Genomic DNA, 21,102 nt, shown 5'->3' with positions numbered 1-21,102 from the left:
CCTCTCATGTCTGAGAGGGCTCGGGCTATATAGTCTCCACGCTAGCCCAATGCGGGTTGGAGACTTCACATCTTTCGGCCTCTGTCTTGCCTGTGAGCAAACAAGCAAATGCAAATGTTGTAAGTTGGAGTTGAAATTTGGCATAGTAGTCTAATTTAAACTGTGGTGAGACATACTAACAGGCACTTTTAATTTTTTCATCCATACTTGTAACACGTTAATTATTAATATTTAAATGCCAATAACCATCGTCAAACTTTTAGGTTAATACGTCAAATGCTAACAGATTTTGTCAAATAATGTGACCAGCCCTAGATTTTTTGAATTTCCCGCCAAAAGTTGGGGCAATATTTCATTAGCCACACTCTAGCAACAAAAAAGTGCACTGTCCCGGTCAGGCGGTCGGTGACAAACTAAACAATGGCCGATTGTGTGAACACCACAGGCCACGCTACGCCACGATTCCTTTGAAGTGTGCCCAAAAAACCGACAACTCCCCGATTGCGCACCACGATTGACAATTGTCCGCCATCATACACCATACACCATTACCCCCTGTACACAATGGCGATGGCCTGTAGTGGGCCAGCATGGGCCATTGTGTACTGGAGCCTTAAGGTTGTTCTTGTTTTCATGTTTTGGAATTTAATTGTGATAAAGTATCACGACACCACAAGTATTACCACTTAAAAAGTCTGAAAATGCTAGAAGCAGAACCAAATACAAATACCGAATTCACCATACTGGATTACCTGAATCGGGATAGCTGGCGTGCCGTGCTACGCTATGTGCCCATGCAGGACCTTTTACGAAGCGAGAACGTCAGCCGTCGGTGGCAGCGAGTGGTGCTGCAATACTTGGAAGAAATTCGTTTTAGTTTCTGGGGCAGAGAGGATAACAGCCCTTCAAACACCTTTAACTGGAAGCTACGGATATCTGCGTATCAATCATTTACTAGATGGACCGGCAAGCTAGGCTCAAGGGTGGTGGCAACTTACTGTAAGAATGGAGAGCATTTGAATATAATAAAGACAAACTGCCCTAATCTTGAAGCTCTGACATTGATCAACTTTGAACCAAAATCGAAAGACCAGGGTTTAATCCAATTCAATAAGGACTTGAAAAGTCTTAAGCGACTTTGTTTTCATACATGTACTATCTCGGACGAATTAATCAAGCAGTATATAGCACACAAGCCATTAGAAGAATTACAATTCTCTTATTGTGAAGTCACAGGGGAATGTTTGGACTCTGCAAACCTATCTAACATTAAATCCCTCACCTTCAAGGCATGCCACAAACTCCTAGCTTCACATATACTAACGTCTGTCAACCTGACTAAACTGGAGCTACTTACTGTACCAAGAGAAATACTAACGGAAATTCAATTAGTATTAGACAAGATGCCAAAATTAGAATGGTTAGAAATGCACATTTATCAGGGGAACCATTGTCATTTAGAACATTACAATCCTCTCTGTAGCCTGACACAATTGAAGCATTTGAGTACAGACCTCTCAGTGTCAGATGATGCTGTGGAAGCCATAACACGGTGCTGCAAGGAGCTGCGAACTCTGGAGTTGTGTAATTGTGAGTTACTTAGTCTGCAAAGTTTGAGGACAATTTGTCGTAACGCGGGAGAGCGCCTTACTGAGTTTGCCGTGTATCATTACCACCAACTACTGGATGATAATGTTGTGGACTGTGTCCGCAGATGTCCAAAGCTAACACTCTTGTGTATCGGAGGCATGTGTGGGATAACTCCGACCTTACCTGAACATGTATCAGATGCTAAGCAGGATGTGAGCCCAGAGCATGTCCTACACCTTGATTTGACAGATTTTGACCTGTATGATGACTTTTTTGGTGATAGTTGGGCAGTATATGATTATCTGATATTAGTTAAACCTTAATTTTGAGCATGAGAAATACTCCTATTATGAAGTAATATCTGGGCAACCGAGCTTCGCTCGGTTCTGTTTCGTATCCTTGACATGTGTCGCCATCTAGTTCAAAAATGAATAGTACCTACATCGAGCGAAAGAATTCTCAGCCTTAACAACACAACTACTCCACACGAGATGGCGCGCATTTCGCCACAAAAACTCAAATAGTGTATTTTCTATTCGTTTTAGCCTTGACCTGTGTCGCCATCTAGTGTTTGCAATAAATTGTACTTACATCGACCGAAAGAATTTTGTCTTAACAGTACAACTACTGCACACGAGATGGCGCGCGAAGAAAAACGCATGAAAACTCGAAAATTCGCGTTTTCCGGGACCTAAGGATAAGTTAGACCGATTTTTCACCCCCAAAAACCCCCACATAACAAATTTCTGCGAAATCGTTAGAGCGGTTTCCGAGATCGTCAGTGTAAATAAATAAATATATAAATAAATAAATAAATAAATATACAAGAATTGCTCGTTTAAAAGTATAAGATATTATTAACAGCACGGGTAGCATGGTCGCGCAATAGACGATAAAATATCAGGCTGTCCCTATCGCACTATTAGTAAGTGCGATAGGGACGGCCAGATGTTTTATCATTTATCAGGCAACCATAATTGCCTGCCAGGTTTCAAAATTGACAAAATTTTAATACCTTATCCTCATGCCCAATTAAGGGTTAGGCATTGAAGTTATGTAATTAATAATTGATTTGTAAGTTTACTTGCACCAGGTGCAAATATTCAGACCAATTTTATTGTTTTTGCCAATTTATATACTGACTAATATTCTACTTGATACAGCAGAGTTAACTTTATGTTAAAATGCTACTAGTTTATTTATTGATTGTTATTTATTTAATTAGTAACTCTATTTATTAATTATTACAAATTGTAATTATTTTATGTAATCCCAAAAAAGGTAGCATAGCATGAATCCTGTATTGACCAAATGATGAATTGTTGAATGAAACTACTTTGTTTATCCATAACCACCAGCCAGTCTACTATCTGCCAAGCACGCATGGTCGCGCGGTCTAGGATCCATACTTTTAATATTATAAATGGGAAGGTGTGTGTGTGTGTGTGTGTGCATGTTTGTTTGTCCGTCTTTCACGGCAAAACGGAGCGACGAAATAACATGATTTTTTAAGTGGAGCTAGTTGAAGGGGTGGAGAATGGCCACTTTTTGTCTCTTTCTAACCCCCCACTTCCCTAAAATGGGGTTGGACGTTTATATGGAGCATACTGCCATTTTCGAATTTAACGCGAGTGAAGCCGCGGACAAAAGCAAGTTTAGCATATTTTTAAGTCTTGTACCCCTAACGGCCCAGCCACGATATTAGTCTAAGCGCGACAGCGGTCAGCGGCAGCCATACGTGTGAATGAAAAGTCCCATCGCTGTGTCTCGCTCCAATGTATGGCCGCTGCTCACCGCTGTCGCGCTTAGACCAATGTCGTGGCTGAGCCGTAAGACAGAGGAGGGCTAAACAAATAACACTGATATAAGGAAAATGTTATTGAAATAATGAAAAGAGATTTTTACGTAAATATATTTGTTTATTTTCTTGGTCTTCCAGCTACCTTTTTACTGCCCGCAGCCTGCTTGTTCTTGCCGCTGAACGACAGTGGTTGTTCTGTAAAATGAATTCGATAATTAAAAAACTGGATCATACACTAGGTACCCCCAAATAAAGAGTAGGCAAAGACACATATAACTCCGTATAGACAGATAAAGTCTAAGAAAAAAACGTACCTCAGTACCATACAGAAAAAGGTATGGTGGCCTAGATCGCATTACACTAATGTTAATATTTGACATTTTAAAACATATCAAGCTAAGAATATGGGCCAAATTGTCAAAACTGAGGTTCAAAAGTTTTAAGCCTGTGTCAGGAGACGGCAGTCTATACACTGTGATTACACATTTTACTTCGACAGTAACTCTCTATAATACTCGATCCTGTTTGGTAGAAGCTAACCCTTTTCCAGGGATAGTATATCTAGCGACCACATACGTGCCAATAGATTAATTACTTATCATTTAATTGAATTAGAATAAATTTCAATTTTTGCTGTGGTCTGGAAAAAGGTTAAAAAGTGTCAACCTCGTAGTGTCCCTTTCTAATGAATGTGTAATCAATCATGACGACTAGACAATGTTGCCACTTCTTGCTTTCTACTATTTGGCTCGAGTTCTTAATTTATGTTTCAAAATTGTTAATTATTAATATTAGCGCCACCTAGCCGAGAATCGACCAAATCTCAGCCATCTAGGCGACCGTACATTGCTCTTGATGGTTCTGTTCTGAGGTAAGTTTTTTTTTCTTAGACTTTACTATACGTAGTAATATTATGTACGTCTTTTAATACTAGGGATAGGTGGACAATCTTACCAGGCGGTGCTATTTTGAGGGAGATATCGTAGGTCTTGCTTTTCGGCCTTTTGGCGGCCGGTTCAAGCTTTTCGGGGGTCTCTGTAGGCGTGGCAGTCTCCTGTGTCGCCGCCCAGCCATCCTGAAAAACGTGGATTAAATATGACTACTATTAAAAATTATATTAAATATTGCACACGAGAGTAAGTTAAATATGGGCGTGCCTCGGCCACAGTATAATAAGTACTATCGTACAGTGTGGCCACTCCCGCTCCGCGCTGAAAGCGCCGCCCACCCCCTCTCGGTTACCTCACAGTTACCGCCTGTCAAAAACGCGAACAGTCAACCTAAAGTGTCATATCTCACTTATACAAGCATGGTGCGCGTCGTTCACCTACACGAGCTTAGAATGTGTGCTAGGAACGCGCCTCTTTCATATATTTGATCACCAGTGTCCGAGATGTGCCTCGGCCGAGGCAGTGCGTCAGCTTCCTGTGACCAAGCTACTTGACGACTAGGCAGTAGGCACGTCTACATAGGCAGTTTGCCGCGCGAGGGAAATGCCTCGCGACGGTGCGTTGTTCACTCTGTATGGACCCGCCTATTAGAGTTTGTTAAGGTACAGTGGGGCAAATCTCGACTGAGGGGCAATTGTAACTAGTCCATTTTTTCTATTATTAAACTATGATGTTCTACATGTATTTACTGAACATACCTACCATATATAACCGGTGGACACTCTATTTAATAACGCAAACATTGTAAAACATGGAAAAAATGGACCAGTTACATTTGCCCCCCAGTTGTACCTCATCCTAAATCCTAAGACTTATTTTAACTATAGGTAAATGAGCAGAAAATTAAGAAACGCTAGTGGTCTAGCGGCAAGAGCGTTCGACTTTTAATCCGGATGTCGCGAGTTCCGGCTCGTACCAATGAGTATTTTCGGAACTTATGTGCGAAATGTCGTTTGCCAGCCGCTTTTCGGTGAAGTAAAACATCGTAAGGAAACAGGACTTATCCCATTTCGTAAAACTAGTGTATACGCCAAAGCTTGAGATTAGTTTTCAAAGCGGACCCCACGAGCCGTGGCAAATGCCAGTATTATGCAAGGAGGGTGGTGATGTAAACGAGTAGAATAACCACAAAATTAAAATTTTGAAAAAACCCCCGACTGCGACATAGTAGACCGATTTTCATGAAACATGGCTAAGAACACTCCCGACTAACTCAGTTTTCAGACAAAAAAAACTAAATCTAAATCGGTTCATCCGTTCGGGAGCTACGATGCCACAGACAGACACACACACAGACAGATAGACAGACAGACAGACAGACAGACAGACACACACAGACAGACACGTCAAACTTATAACACCCCGTCGTTTTTGCGTCGGGGGTTAAAAAGGCGCTTAGGATTAATTTTCAATTGAGGGGACATCAGTGTGTAGGGGTTACCTCCGGGTCTTCAATCTCTGGCGCTATGGGCAGGAAGTGCAGCATGCCCTCGTCCTCACCCTCCTCGTCGGAGCTGCAGAACGCGGCCACGGGCTCGCACGTCGTTACGTCCACCTGCAAACAAAACAAATGGTCGCCACTGTCAGCCTCAATAAAAAAATCTATGTTTGAACACAAACGTTTCGAACCATCGACCCACTCGACCAGACCGGTATAAAATTTATAAAATCTTATTCGTAGCATTCACCGTCTCAGACTAAGTCATAAGCGGGGTGTTTCGTTATTTGGAAATTCTTTTGAGTAGTTATGATTTTTAATGCCCACTAACGACGCCCTGAAAAATCCAAAATGTTTTAAAGTTATAATAAATGTAAAACATTACGTACAGGCCCTACAGAGAACACAGAAATTTGCACTCGAATGTCGCAATAGGGAACTTGACTGTAGTTAAAATAAAATATTTTATACCATGCACGAAATAAAGCATCAGATAATTATAAGAAAAACGTGGACAGAAGTTATTTTTTAATCTAATTTCTATTTAATAAGTCAAGTACAAATATATAAAGTAACTGAGTTGACCGTGACGTCACTCAATTCGATTTCATATCATTCAAATTCGTTTTGACAGTTCTTAAAAAGAAGCTGATTTGACTAGGATGCAAATAGCCTATTGCGGAAATCTTTCTGTTGAATTGAAATTAGTGTCCAGTGAAAAAGATGCCATAAATTCGCGAACTAGAGTATTCGCGGTAGTCTGGCTCGCCTGGTCGATGAATTAGTCCTATCCATGAAGTGCTCCCTCTTGCGTTTGAGATCCGTTGCCATGACAACAACGGCTTACCTCAAAGTCCTCATCGTCCCGACTCTCGCCCGCCTGGTCCACGGATCTGTCTTCATCAGCCACATCGAACTCGCTCTCTCGCTCCTCGTATTCGACGTTCTCGTCCAGCTCTTTGAAGTCGGGCGCGAAGGCCGACCAGTTCTCCACCTGGTTTTGCGCCCAGATTGACACGACACCTAAAAAAACGAATTTAAGCAAATCATATCACTTTTTCCACGTTTTTGAGAACTTGGTAACATAAATATTTGCCTTAGATCGGCAATAATATTTAAGACGATAGCGCTGGTAGCCTAGCGGTAAGTGCGTGCGACTTTCGTTCCGGAGGTCGCGGGTTCGAAGTTTCGAACCCCAGCTCGCACCAATGAGTTTTTCGGAACTTATGTGCGAAATGTCATTTGATATTTGCCAGTCGCTTTTCGGTGAAGGAAAACATCGTGAGGAAACCGGACTAATTCCAATAAGATCTAGTAGTAGTAGTTACCCTTCGGTTTGGAAGATCAGATGGCAGTCGCTTTCGTAAAACTAGTGACTACGCCAAATCTTGGGATTAGTTGTCAAAGCGGACCGCAGGCTCCCATGAGCCGTGGCAAATGCCGGGTTAACGAAAGGAGGATGATAGACTGGTGTTAGCTTCCTTTTATGCGATATTATATTATCATGTGAAAGATCCTTGGTATTCTCTTCAGGTTTTGAATTGAAAGACATTGATTAAATTGATTTATCTAACGCTTTCGATTGCGTTGATCACTCGCTAGATAAACAAAGATCGTGGTGTAACGTGAAACGTAAGTTCTACAATCACAGATAAGTAAAGCTAAAGCAAAATATGTTAAGTCAATGTCGTTTGATACAGATCAATAGAAGTGTTGCTTAAAATTAGTAAGTGTACCTCAGGGTTCTCAGTTGGGACCTCAACTTTTTTTAGGAAACGTTGCTATCTTTTCTATGTCATCACATTACTAACCTGCACTAATACTGGCTATGATGGGTCGGATGGGATGCCAGACCACATCGAGCAACAATTCGCCTTTGGTTCCGTGCAGGATCTTGACGAGGTTCCCGATGCTTTTCTCCCAGATGTAAAGCGCGTGCTGCCGCGCCGAGCCGGCGCAGATGTACTCTCCGTCGCCGGAGAAACAGCACTTCTTCCATGTTGTCCTGGGAGAAGTGAAATTCTTCTTTAATTTAGGCATAAAACAATATGAACAACCGCGAACATTGAAGTAGTATTTGTCACTCTAATTACGCCTACATTGGGTAGACCTTCAATAATTTGCGAGAATTAGTAGTGAAACTTATTATTTATTCAACTTGTATATCTGTAAATATCTCGTTAGCGTTCTCGCACATCTTTGATGGAAAACATAGGCGGAAGAAGTTCGGAAAGACATATTACCTCAATCTTGAATATAAGTACGTGTCTATTGTACGTGTCGATATTTAGTTAATGAGTTAAAATAAAAATTTGCCATAATCGTACGCCAAGTTTTTTATTTAATGTTACATAATTTATACTTCAATGAAGCTAATACAATTTCTTCCTGTCTATGTGACCACAGTGCTCAGGTTTATGCTGAGCCTCAGGGTGGTTCATCAGTTCTAATGGGCACCTAGAAACGAGCTTTGAAGCAATACTTGCTTAAGGTCGTAGAATAAGGCTGAATCCTCATTTGTCACAAAAGATACTGCTTTGCCGGTTTTACCATCACGCCCAGTGCGTCCGATACGATGTGTGTAGTCCTCAATTGTTTTGGCCATATCATAGTTGATGACCATGCTAACATTCTTGATGTCAATACCACGACCAGCAACATCAGTTGCCACGAGAATATCTTTGGTGCCATTCTTAAGACTTGTCAACGCTAAATCTCGTTGCTCCTGCCCTTTGCCACCATGTAGCGTACAAGAATTGAAGCCTAGCTTCTCAAGAAATTTCGCTAAACCATCAGCTATTTTCTTCTGATTTACAAAAATAACTATCGGAGGTTTATCACGGCGCTTCAATATTTCTATCAGCTTTTTGCGCTTTTCGTTTTCATGAATCATATAAACTACTTGTTCTGTACGATCAACTGGTATTCCTACAGATCCTACGTGGACAATAGCTGGTCGTCTGAGATAGCGCCTAGCTAAGCGTTCCACAGCAGGAGACATTGTAGCTGTGAACATGACAGTTTGTCTATATTTATTTTTAGAGTTATAATTTTCCAAAGTATCTTCAGTTTGATCAGTGTCAGTTTTAATATTAGAAACGGGCATATATTCAAGAATTTTATGTACATCGGTTCAAAGCCCATGTCAATCATACGATCGGCTTCATCCAATACTACGTAAGTGCAGCGATTCAAAACCAGATATCTATTTTCCAGCATATCAATGAGTCGACCAGGTGTAGCAATCACAATGTCACAGCCGAGTCTGAGCTTAAACCCTTGTTCGTCTCTTGACAGACCTCCAATAAGAACAACCGAAGTAATACCTAAGGGTACTCCAAACTTATTTGTTTCTTCTTCTATTTGTTGTGCCAATTCTCTTGTAGGTGCTAGAATAATAGCATATGGTCCTTGATCAGCATCTTTCATTCGTTCTTTCTTTGGCAGAGACTGAATCCAAGTTAGTAAAGGTATCAGGAATGTCAATGTTTTACCCGAACCAGTCTCAGCAACACCAATAATATCTCTGCTCTGCATTCCAATAGGAATGGCTTGTCGTTGAATAGGTGTAGGGCTCTTGTATCCCAACTTACGGATGATGTCCACAATATCAGTATGAAAACCAGCTTCTTTCCATGATCTAATGGGATTCGGAATTTTGACACCTTTTATAGTAATGTTATATTCTTCTCTGAAAATTCTCCAGTCCCTTTCAGTCATTTCATCTTGAGTTTTCTCTGTCGAATGTCGGCTATCCCATTTATTTTTATCTTCCGTAATTTTAACTATTTTGAGACTATGTTTCTCTTGTTCTTTTCCTAGTTCTGTTCTCCGTTTATCCAGAAGTTTTCCATAAAATTGACTGTGATCTTTCTTTTGAGCTTTAATATCAATACCAGCTAAGTGTCCACGGCCAAAGAACTGAGCTTGATGTCTATCTTTGTAAAAAGCATTGTAATCATTTGACGTATCTTCAGATGCATCCCAATCAAACACAAACTTGCGACCATTTAGTCTCCTGACTCTCCTTTTCTTTTTGATAATTCCAAGGTAACGAGTATTTATTATATCTTCTTTTTCTCGTTCTCTATTCTCGGTTTTACCATATCCTTCATTCTTTTCTTTTTTATTTTGTTTAAAATTTAGAAATGTCGGCGTTCTTTTTACAAGGTTTTTGTTTTCTTCGTGTTCTTCATCTTCCTCATCTTCAGTAGCCATCGTAAGATCAATAGTTATTACAGTAGGCTTAATATTAGCCACATTAGGCCTCAATGCCTCTACTTGTACCTGACGTCTCTCTAGAGCAAATACCGCTCTCTGTTCTTTCGTGAGAAAAACTGGCTTACTCTTTGTGTCTTCTTCAGCTATTTTCATTTCGAGTAACTTTTCCAAAGACAATGGTTCACGTTTGACTGACTTCGGAATTTCTTTGTCGTGTTTATTTCCCTGATCTTTATTTAATTTGTTATCATATTTTATACATTTAGCTTCTTGTTTACGTGGATTTTCCTTCTCTATTATTTCTGCGTCTTTTTCGTTTGGGATCCTGGAGTGGGTAAGATCTTTTCTAGTAGGGCTACGAGAGCGATTGTAATTTTTTCTTGAGGTACTTCTAGATCTGTCTCGATCCCTTCTAGGGCATCTAGACTTGTCACGACGTTTTGTCCTTTCGCGATAGGACTCTCGATCGTCATAACGTTTTCTTTCACGCCTCTCCCGGAATCGCGATCTGCGCTTATCCAAGCCGCTTTCCAGTTCCATTTTAGTAAAATTTATTATGGCGATTACCGTAAAGTTATGTCACGAAACAGTCATCACATTACGATTTGGTTTCAAATTGTTGTGCAATCTTTTACTATATTCATTACAGTGGAACTCAAAGTCTTTGACAGAACGTGCAATACAGTGAAGATAACTCGAAGTTTACCACAGATAACATTTCTCAACTAGCTTATTGCACATGTAGAAATTGAGGCGCAGGCTAAAGTGAAAGCAAAAAATTGAGCCCTTTTTTCCGCTCCCAATTTATGTAAATAGAAATAAAGCCTTATAATTTGTTTGTTTATTTGTTGTGTGGGAACAGGATAGATTACATTTGAAGTAAAAAAACATTCCAGAAAAAATGGGAAGCTGACTTCAAAACTAATTAAATTTAAATTCGCCCTTTGAAATCGAGTCGGGTCGGGTCGGGTTATTTATGCAAGTTTTTATTATTTTCCGTACCTACTTAATTACTTTCAATAATTAATTTCACGTTGATTAACACGTCAAAACATCATCCTAGTACAATAACAATATTGGAGGTATTCTATGCAAACAGAGTGTCTGACAGTTTGTATTATTAGTTATTAATAGAGCAGGACGAAGTAATTAATGAAATTACATTTCTCAATTTACACGTTTCAAGGGCCCATTTCTCGAAGCTACAAGTTACAATTTACAAGTGGTTGTCAATGTCCAAGTAGGCATATTACAATGCGCTTATGAACGTCAAATAAAACTACGCCGGCTCTAACCCTACGCCTCAGCCTCGAGAAGATTTCAGTCCCCCCTCAGTTGGAGGAGGGTATCCACTATGGGACCGGCAAGAAACTCGGCGGGCCACTTCTTTTCAAAACATTACATCTTATAATTAACATGCATTAAAAAAACAAGATACAATTTAATAAGCAAAAGTATTCATAAAAAAAAATATTAACACAAGAAATTATACAAAGTACAAAGCTATTATGATTATTAATAATAATGTGGCTAATAAATGTCTAATATGACAAGTTGGAAAGAGACTTCCGCTTGTAACTTGTAACTTTTAGTTTTGACAAATGGGCCCCATGTTTTTGTTTTTATTCCCCACTTGTGAAAGGTAAAGAGTAGTCTTTAACAATAAGATAATGTTCTGACTTGTTACAATTACAGAAATAGGAGTTAGACCAAGGTCAGATGTGAGTCATTCCATATCAAAACAGCTAAAATTAATTATTTTTGTCGCCGCGTAGTCCCAGATTTCAATACAAAAAATTGAGGATGTACCTTGAGGTATATAAGCTCAAAAACCGTAGACGTTATTTTTTTTTTTTTATATGTATCTTTTTATCAGCACCCATTCAAAGTACAAAATGGTGTCATTTTTCTACTCCTACAAATTATGCTGAAACTTTGTTTAGAATTTATGTATAACAATTGTGTTAATTTTATATAATACCCCATTAAACATAGTATCCGATATGCTTTACAACTTTTCATCCAAGGACTTCAGCATAAAATACCGTGTCACTAAAAGACAAAAAAATTACTCATTTTCGTGATTTTCGGATTGAAATTCTGACTTTTGTATTAGACCTAGCAAAGTAAATTATATCACAGCTTCAAGAACACTTCCAATGTAACTCCTCACATCCATTTTAGATATCTAATTGTATTATATGGTATAAAAAACAAGCATTGAAATTTGGAAAAAATCGAAACATGCCCACTTTGGCTACTGAAAAATCTAGGTTTCACTATAAATAAAAAAATGAATTTAACGTCAAATGATAGATCATATTCTTAAATTTATGCAGTAACTAGATTTTATAGCGGTTTTTTTGCTAGGTGAGAAGATATGATTTTTTGAAAATCGTAAAATATGCAAAACTCAGATACTTAATAAAAAAGTCTTGAATACATAAAACTACACCAAAATATTATTTATTTCTAAATTAATTAAATATCATGACCACAATAAGAAAAAATATTTAATTTTTACTTCTGGAGACCTGCCTCCTGACCTTAAGAACTTCAAAAGATTGTGCAGTTGAATATTGTTTTACAGAACATTACTTTGGTCGACTTTGATTTAGCATAATTGTATGTACCATAATAATCTTATAGCATAATATATTACATTAGCAGAATTATTACACACTATCAAAAAAGAAAAACTGCCCCAGAGTCACCGTTAGGTACGACGACGAGCGAATTATCACTTACTTGTTAACAAGATCTTGTAGTTTCTGTATGGGCTCGGGTTCACCATTGACGCCGCTTTTAATGACTGTGGTCGTGTCGTACACTCTGATCACGCGGTCAGATGTGTTCACCAGAAAACAACTGCAATTAAATAAAGCTATGTAAACATATTATACCTATATTATAACATAGGTCACACCATAGAGGAATAATTATCAGTCAATGCGAGTTATTTGTATAGGCATAGTTATAGTGACATCTAGCGACAATCACGCGTCAACTAGCGTAATTTATCAGTTACTGCTACTTGTCAATAGATGTCGCGACAAACGAAGAGTCTAATGCTCACCAATTTTTAGCTAATATTACAATACTTTATTTAGTATTCTGTTTTCAATTCCTTCAGCTTGTAATATAAGTTGTAAACTGTACTAATATTTTTTTTTTGGCATACAAGACACTGCTGACACCTAGTATCGAGTAGTGGTACTGATAATTCACTCTATTTGACGCGTGATTGACGTGTGATTGTCGCTAGATGTCACTATAACGATGCCTGTACAAATAACTCGCATTTACTGATGTATGGAGTTACATCTCTTCCCTTACTTATTCCTTTATATTTCGCTGTATATTTCGGCGACCGGTCTGGCGCAGTCGGTAGTGACCCTGCCTGCTACGCCGCGGTCCAAGGTTCGAATGCCCGGTAAGGGCATTTATTTGTGTGATGAGCACAGATATTTGTTCATTGAGTCATGGATGTTTTCTATGTATATAAGTATTTATATATTATATATATCGTTGTCTGAGTACCCACAACAGAAGGGGCTGGTGAAATTACCGTGGGCCTCAGTCAATCTGTGCAAGAATGTCCTATAATATTTATTTAATTATTATAACAAAACACTCACTCTCCTCTCCTAGCGAACTCTATGCTCTTGATCCCCGTTGTACTGGATGTGCCGACGGTGATCTTGAAACTGGCCTTTATCGCCAGCGTCTGAGAGTCCAGGATCAGGATCTTGCCTTTGGTGTTGCCAGTGTATACGTAGTCGCCGCGCCGGTCGAATGACGCTATCACGTTTATGTCGCCCTGGTGCATAACACATATACAAATACATACACTGGTCCCTCCAGAAGCGAGTAAACAATGAGTTTAACCAAAGAGGATCGAGTATTATAGAGAGTTACTGTCGAAGTAAAATGTGTAATCACAGTGCATAGACTGCCATCTCTTGAGACAGGCTTAAAACTTTTGAACCTCAGTTTTGACAATTTGGCCCATATTCTTAGCTTGATATGTGTTAAAATGTCAAATATTAATATTAGTGCCATCTAGCTGAGCGTACCCAGGTGTAATGCCATCTAGGCCACCGTACCTTTTTCTGTATGGTGGTACGTTTTTTTCTTAGACTTTATCTGTCTATACGTAGTTACATATGTCTTTGGTATAAATTAAGTAAATAACAACACATATCGAGGGTTTACTGGTGAAACCCGATAAGTTGAGCAAACTAGTTTTTGAAATTCAAATTAAATACAATTTCCACAATGTTGTCACTGACAAATTTTCTCGATTTATCGGGTTTCACCAGTAAACCCTCGATATGTACCTAGACTCCTTAACTCAAAAAATCTTTTTAAGTAATGTAATTTAAATAATGTCTCCTTAGAACATTTTGTATAGGATGGACGCGCAAGGGACGTCGCTTGGCGCGCCCCAGGCGACGCGTCGCTCGGCGCGCGCCGCGCCGCCTGGGGGCGCGTCTTATGTCCTTCCTATACAAAATATACTGAGGAGACGTTTTTTAAATTACATTCAGACGGCGTGGCGCGGACATGCGTCTCTTGAGTGTGGACGGTCCCTAATAGTTCTTGCAACTATGAATTCGTAAGAGAAGTCATAATTAAATAAAATCTCTTACATCTTCGTCAATCGGCAGAATGTTGTGATCTCCATCCGTATCAACCAGCAACGCAGCATGCCTCATTGGACACACAAGGAATCTCTTGTCATTGCGCGGATCAAACTGAACTCGTACTATGGCCGTTGGGAAGCGGTAGCGTTGCTCACATTCCCCGGTCAGGATGTCCCAGATGCAAACATTGTGGTCTGTTGACGCTGATAGGAGCTGGAAAATAACATGCGACAGAAGGATTAGTAACTGTTTAAGGTCAGCATAGATGTGACATCTATGGTAGAGTTCCCTACCTCTATTATTATAAATGGGTGAATCAACTTTTTCTTGCCTGTTATTGCCATGGTTACAGTCCCCTGTGTCACGCTGGTTTTAAGCAAAATTATAAATAAATAAATATTATAGGACATTCTTACACAGATTGACTGAGGCCACTGTAAGCTCAAGAAGGCTTGAAAAATATGCCACTTAAACTATGCAAACATGCATTTTACTGGTGTTAACAAACCCTTTTCTTAATTTGCCAGCTACAAACATGGACTACATGCATGCTTGCATGATTTCAGTAGCATAATTTTGCATAAAACCATCGTGACTCAGGGGACCGTAACCATGGCAACAATAGGCAAAAAAGTTGATTCACCCAAATGAGACTTCAGTCATTCAGAAAAAGAAAAATTTTTAAAAATGCTATGGTTTCACAGTAATACAGATATGATGGATCTGTAAACCAGTAATTAGACTAGTAACTAGTAACTCGATTGATAACTTGACTATGTTTGAAAACTGATACTATACTTGCTGGTTGTGGAATGAGAAATATTTTGTAATAAAACCAACTTTTATATTTATGTTTGGCCATTTAGATAATTACTAGCTTTAGCTTATGGCTTTGCTCGCATTAATTTTGAATATTGCGGAATGCTCCATATAAACGTCCACCCCTCCTTTTTGGGAAAGTAGGGGGTTAGAAAGAGACAAAAAGTAGCCTATGACACTCTCCATCCTTTCAACTATCACCACTTAAATTTGTAGTTCCATTTTGCCATGAAAGACGGACAAACAAACAGACACATACACTTTCCCATTTATAATATTATGGATAATAATTCTTTACTAACCTTTCTACAATTTCTAGACCAACTAAGACTGCAAACGGGATACACATGAGCTGATATTGATTTCGCAATTCCTCTAGTAAGGAAGTCCCATATAAATATCCTTCCGTCATTGCATCCCACTGCCAGCAAGGTTCCTCGGCGGTTGAACGCGCACGTCGCCGCCAGAGATATCGAGTCAAGAGACCCATCAAACTCCTAAAAAATAAGCATTTTACTTTAATAAGTTATCCATAACAAAGAAATATTAAGGTTAGTTTTTCAAATTCTGAATTAGTGTGGCTGATATTACCAGCATAGGAACTACATTCATTTTTATCTTCGACCTGTGCAGATATAGAAGAAACAATCTCCAATCTTAAGTCAACATGACAAACTTTGATTTTATTCGTAATTCTTATACTTGTTGAGTTTTGTCAAAATTATAGAAATGGTAATCTTTTCACTGTATCATTTAAATGCTTACCTCTGGGTAGTTTTGTCCAAAAGATTCTGAAATTAAATAAAGAAAGTGATTTAAAAACAATAACATGTAAAAAACAAACCGGACAACCACATTTTTGAAGTTTACTTACCAAGTAATTCTAAATTCATGACTGTGTAATGGTTTGTAAAATGATTTCTAGATTTGGGTTATTATAAATAATTATACAATAATGATAAAACTCATTAAATTTACTTATATTTAAAGCTATTTTTGTTTTTCACGAAACGACGCTGCTTCTACCATGTTCGCGTCTATTTTGACATTTAGATGACAGCTGCTAAAAGAAGAGTCAAGCCCCCCTAATAAAAATTCGTGTAAAATGCATATACTCATCCTTGACTTCCTTATGACTTAGATAATGTATTGAAAAAGGATGGATATATGCTAGTTATTTCTCTTTTTGGTAGGTGGTCCCTGGTTTTGTGTTAGCTAGGGATGTTACTTTGTCGATTCAATTATCGATAAAATATGCACTTACTTACGTTCTCACCTTAAAAATAATAAAAACGTTATATATATAAAAGTAACGAAAACATACAATATTGATATAAACATTTCATCTGGATTATTATGTGGCTTTTTGGCTATGAAAGTCATATATTCATACATTCTTGCCTTCTTGGCTAACCGTACCTACTGATTGCAAATAAATGGTTTGTTTATGTACTTACCTACATAAACGGTCACTTCTCTTCTCTTACCAAGTCCTAATATTACATTATCATACCTATATCTCTGATCATAGGTCTGTATGCCTTCCTTTTTCTGTAACGTGAATAAAAAGGACGGCATGTTGTCTATGACTATATTTCTATGATAGTGTAATATCGGCCTAAATAGTTTGTAAAAAATAGAAGATGGGAGATACGAGTATAAAACAAATAAATACATTCTTCTCTTCTCCTTACGCAAAGACCTAAGTAATTTAATTCGTGTAGCATCCCTCTATTAATTTCTAGTCCACCACTCAAGAATCTACTTATACTTACCTCAATAATATTTTCTCTATCAAATAGAAAATAAAACAAAACGGCAGTGTAGGTACCAAAATTTATTATTTCAATAGTTTCACCTATTTTTAGTTTCTTTTTAATAATGTTTGAGAATTTCTGGAAAACTAAAAAATACTATAAGTTTAATTCACTAGGAATGTTACATTACGATTTACCCAGTCTGTGATACCTGATCATCATTAATCATTTTTATGTCCTTTTCAATGCAAGAATGTCAATAGAGTTAATGTCGGGACGTCGATAAAAATGACACATCACTAGTACAAAAACATAACCTAAAAACAGTTTGAAGAAACTTCAGAACAGAATTTAACATGGTAGTAGTTATTTTATAAACTATGAAAAGATCGTATTTTATGCTTTGTTTAGATCCTACAAATAATAGTATCAATAACTGACCGAAATTCACTAATGAAACACAGCAGGTTCTTGGGAGTTTTCTTTTCTCCATGTACGTGAATTACAGTCCTTAATCACACAAGCCATAATCACACAAGGAACTTGAACACATCACAAATAAGAATTTAGCAGGATCATCAACTATCTATCAGAAATAAACACAAATTAAAAATCGGCCAGACGACCGCCGAGATATTTGATCTAATATAATACGATTATGTACAATTGTCAAAGATAGACACCTGGGGAGACATCTGGGGGCCTGCTCCATTTCAGCTTCTTGGCCTTCTTTTTGGTGGAGTCTTGGGAGTAAAGGAACCGCGAGCATCGCACCTTGAACTTCGTGTTTCCGGTCTTCTTCTTCGGAAATCTAAGAAATATATAAAGTTGAATTTGTAAAATAGCTAAATAACAATAGAATCATAACAAAGAACAATAATCATTGATGGCGTTTTTAAGGTATGAATATTGATAGGTTATTATTGCAAGGTCGATAAAACACATCACATCACTATGCTAAAAAACATAACCTTTCAGAGTTTGAGAAAACTTCCAAAAAATATGCAAAAATCGATACAGAATTGAATAAGATTTGAATTGTATAAACTACTAATATGTACATTTATATTTCTGCCAGGTCGTATCAATAAATATTATCAAAAACTCAAGAAACTTACCGATGAAATGATATAACCTTGTGGAGTGCTAGCAGGTATGCAGGTAAGGATGGTAGTACTTACAGGAAAGATACGCAGATGCTATTTACAGATGTATTTACATTAAAGATATGTACATAATGTTACAGTATTTATAATTATTTATATGCAACGAGAAATTGCGAAACCCGATTTTAGCTCTCAGTTGAAGTAACCGTTTTTCCTCGTTGCCACGGCAGCGGTGGTGGCGTATCGCGCAGGCGCGCGGTCAATTGCTAGCCAAGCAGGCCGCCACATGTTCCCCCTGGCCAGACCGTAACTACGGTCGATATCTAGCAGGGAACCTGACGTGTCTTCCACTTCTCGTCTGCTTCTCTACGTCGACATCATTGCTGCCTAACTCAGGTGGTTGAGGCGATTCTTCACGCATGATATATGCAGGTTTCAGTCTATCCACCGTCACATTGTTTAGCTTGCCCTTTATGTCAATGGAATAGAATTTCTTCTGTCGTCTCATGACTTTATACGGGCCTTCATAGGGTGGTTCAAGTGAGCTGCGGACACGGTCGACTCGAAGAAAAACGTGGGAACAAGTCTCTAAGCCACGTGGGATGTAAAAGGGAGTTGATTTGATGTGCCACGAAGCTGGTCTTGGAGAAAGGTTGGCCATGTGAGAGCGTAAGCGAGTAGCATATTCTGTGACATCTCCTACTTTATAGTCGGGCATAGGTGAGAGGAACTGCCCAGGTAGACGGAGCGTCTCACCATATACGAGCTCTGCGGGAGTAGCCTGAAGATCTTCTTTCACGGCACTCCGGATACCCAGTAGGATGAGAGGAAGAGCTTCGGTCCACGTTGATGATGATGAGTGCGACATGATGGCAGATTTGAGTTGTCGATGTAGCCTTTCAATCATCCCGTTCGCCGCAGCATGATATGCGGTGGTGCGGTAGTGGTGAGCATTTATCTCGGTTAGTAGAAAAAGCAAAGGTAAGTGGCTTATGGTCTGTATACACCATAAAATCTCGAGCTTCGATCATGTGCCTGAAGTACCGTATGGCCTCGTACACTGCTAAGAGTTCTCGGTCGTACGGGCTATACTTGCTCTGTGGCTTGGTAAGCTTGTGTGAGTAGAATGCCAAAGGTTGCCAGGAACCTTCTACAAGCTGTTGAAGTACTGCGCCGATAGAAGTGTCAGATGCGTCAGTAAAGATGGCCAGTTGAGCAGAAGGATCCGGATGAGCAAGGAGTGTCGCTTTAGACAGTGATGACTTGCAGTCTTCGAAAGCCTTCAGCAATGCAGGAGTCATGTTAACTGGATGTGAACCTTTGATCTTCGGACCTGATAAAATAGTGTGAAGTGGAGCTTGAAGTTGTGCAGCGTTGGGCACGAAACGTCGGTAAAAGTTTATCATACCCAGGAATCTCCTTAACTCCTTAACTGTTTTAGGGACGGCATACTCCTGGATGGCTTGTACTTTAGATTCCAAGGGCTTGGTACCTGAAGCTGTCACACGATAACCCAGGAAAGTGACTTCAGATTGGCCGAATAAGCACTTGGAAGTATTAATCCACACGCCGTACTGCGTCAGACGCTCGAACAACTGACGAAGGTGATCCTTGTGTTGCTCAAGTGAACTTGAAAAAATGAGTATGTCATCGATGTACCCGTAGCAGAAATCCAGGCCAAGCAAGACCTCATCTATAAACCTCTGGAAGGTCTGCGCCGAGTTCCTTAGCCCAAAACACATATATGGGAACTCGAATAACCCAAATGGAGTGGTTATTGCGGTCTTGGGTATGTCGTCAGGATTCACGGCTATCTGGTTGTAAGCCTTAACCAGGTCGATGGTGGAAAAGATGGTACATCCTGACAGTTGATGCGAGAAATCATGAATATGACGAATGGGGTAGCAGTCAGGGATGGTTCTAGCATTGAGTGCTCTATAATCACCACAAGGTCTCCAGGTGTCATCTTTTTTCTTTACCAAGTGAAGTGCACTAGACCAGGGACTTTCCGACCTCCGAGCAATGCCAGATGCTAGCATATCCTCGAACTCCTTCTTCGCAGCCTGCATTCGCGTTGGATCTAAGCGGCGAGGCTTGCAGGATACTGGCTGTCCGGGCGTGGTCTTGATGAAGTGAACTGTGTTATGTTTTGACGGAGAGTGCCTACCTGGTGGTTTTGTGATGGCGGGATATTCGCGTAAAATGTCGTGAAATTGTGTATCGCCGGCAACAGTTTTGATAGAAGCTATATTATCGGACGACTTGTAGGGAATAGCGCCTACCGAAAGTGACGTAAGGTTGTCTATTAAGCGACGGTTCCGGCAGTCTACCAGCAAGTCGTAATAGATGAGGAAATCTACTCCAATGATCGGTTTTGACACATCGGCTATAGTGAAGTTCCACGGAAAAGCTCTTCTTAGACCTAAGTCGATGGTAAGTAGCATAGGTCCATAGGTGTGGATGACGGAGTTGTTGGCTGCCACTAGGTCAAACTTCGATTGAGGGCATGGCGTCTTGACAGCCGACCGGGGAAAAACACATAAATCGGATCCTGTGTCCACGAGATACTGTATTTTTGAAGTCCGATCGGTGACAAATAGACGGCCAGATTTGGAGGTAGGGCAGTCGCTGGCCGCTAGTTCCGACCGCCCGGGGAGTTTCCCGATTCAAAGTTGCAGGGCTTACTACATTTGTGTGCTTTTTCGCCAAAGTTGAAGTGGTAAAAACAGTGTGGATGGTTTGGCGGCGGCTGTGACATCCTTGAGCGAGAGCGG

The 21,102-nt window shown here is 39.4% G+C and overlaps 4 protein-coding genes across 4 annotated transcripts; 1 reads left to right on the top strand and 3 right to left on the bottom strand.

Moving 5' to 3' along the window:
• Window positions 1–371: 371 nt before the first annotated feature.
• On the top strand, window positions 372–3,442 carry LOC125227039. Its single transcript, XM_048131234.1, has 2 exons — window positions 372–1,947; window positions 2,443–3,442. The coding sequence occupies exon 1, from the start codon at window positions 702–704 to the stop codon at window positions 1,911–1,913; it is 1,212 nt and encodes a 403-aa protein (XP_047987191.1). The 5' UTR covers window positions 372–701; the 3' UTR covers window positions 1,914–1,947; window positions 2,443–3,442.
• A 42-nt stretch (window positions 3,443–3,484) lies between these two features.
• Window positions 3,485–16,493, bottom strand: LOC125227028 (retinoblastoma-binding protein 5 homolog). The gene is made up of 11 exons (XM_048131223.1): window positions 16,340–16,493; window positions 16,231–16,256; window positions 15,768–15,962; window positions 14,653–14,859; window positions 13,639–13,820; window positions 12,749–12,868; window positions 7,591–7,784; window positions 6,627–6,802; window positions 5,783–5,896; window positions 4,346–4,466; window positions 3,485–3,586 (listed from the first exon to the last, which is right to left on the bottom strand). Exons 1-11 carry the CDS (start codon window positions 16,356–16,358, stop codon window positions 3,510–3,512), a joined length of 1,431 nt encoding a protein of 476 aa, XP_047987180.1. The 5' UTR covers window positions 16,359–16,493; the 3' UTR covers window positions 3,485–3,509.
• On the bottom strand, window positions 8,192–8,985 carry LOC125227048 (probable ATP-dependent RNA helicase DDX23). The gene has a single exon (XM_048131242.1). It carries the CDS (start codon window positions 8,883–8,885, stop codon window positions 8,226–8,228), a length of 660 nt encoding a protein of 219 aa, XP_047987199.1. The 5' UTR covers window positions 8,886–8,985; the 3' UTR covers window positions 8,192–8,225.
• Window positions 16,494–18,638: 2,145 nt separating the features above from the next.
• Window positions 18,639–19,196, bottom strand: LOC125225368. The gene has a single exon (XM_048129049.1). It carries the CDS (start codon window positions 19,194–19,196, stop codon window positions 18,639–18,641), a length of 558 nt encoding a protein of 185 aa, XP_047985006.1.
• Window positions 19,197–21,102: the final 1,906 nt, after the last annotated feature.

This window comes from Leguminivora glycinivorella, chromosome 1 (genome assembly GCF_023078275.1).
Source record: "Leguminivora glycinivorella isolate SPB_JAAS2020 chromosome 1, LegGlyc_1.1, whole genome shotgun sequence".
Lineage (NCBI taxonomy): Eukaryota > Metazoa > Arthropoda > Insecta > Lepidoptera > Tortricidae > Leguminivora > Leguminivora glycinivorella.
Note: the sequence above shows the minus strand (reverse complement) of the source record. Positions and strands in the feature narration are given on the sequence as shown.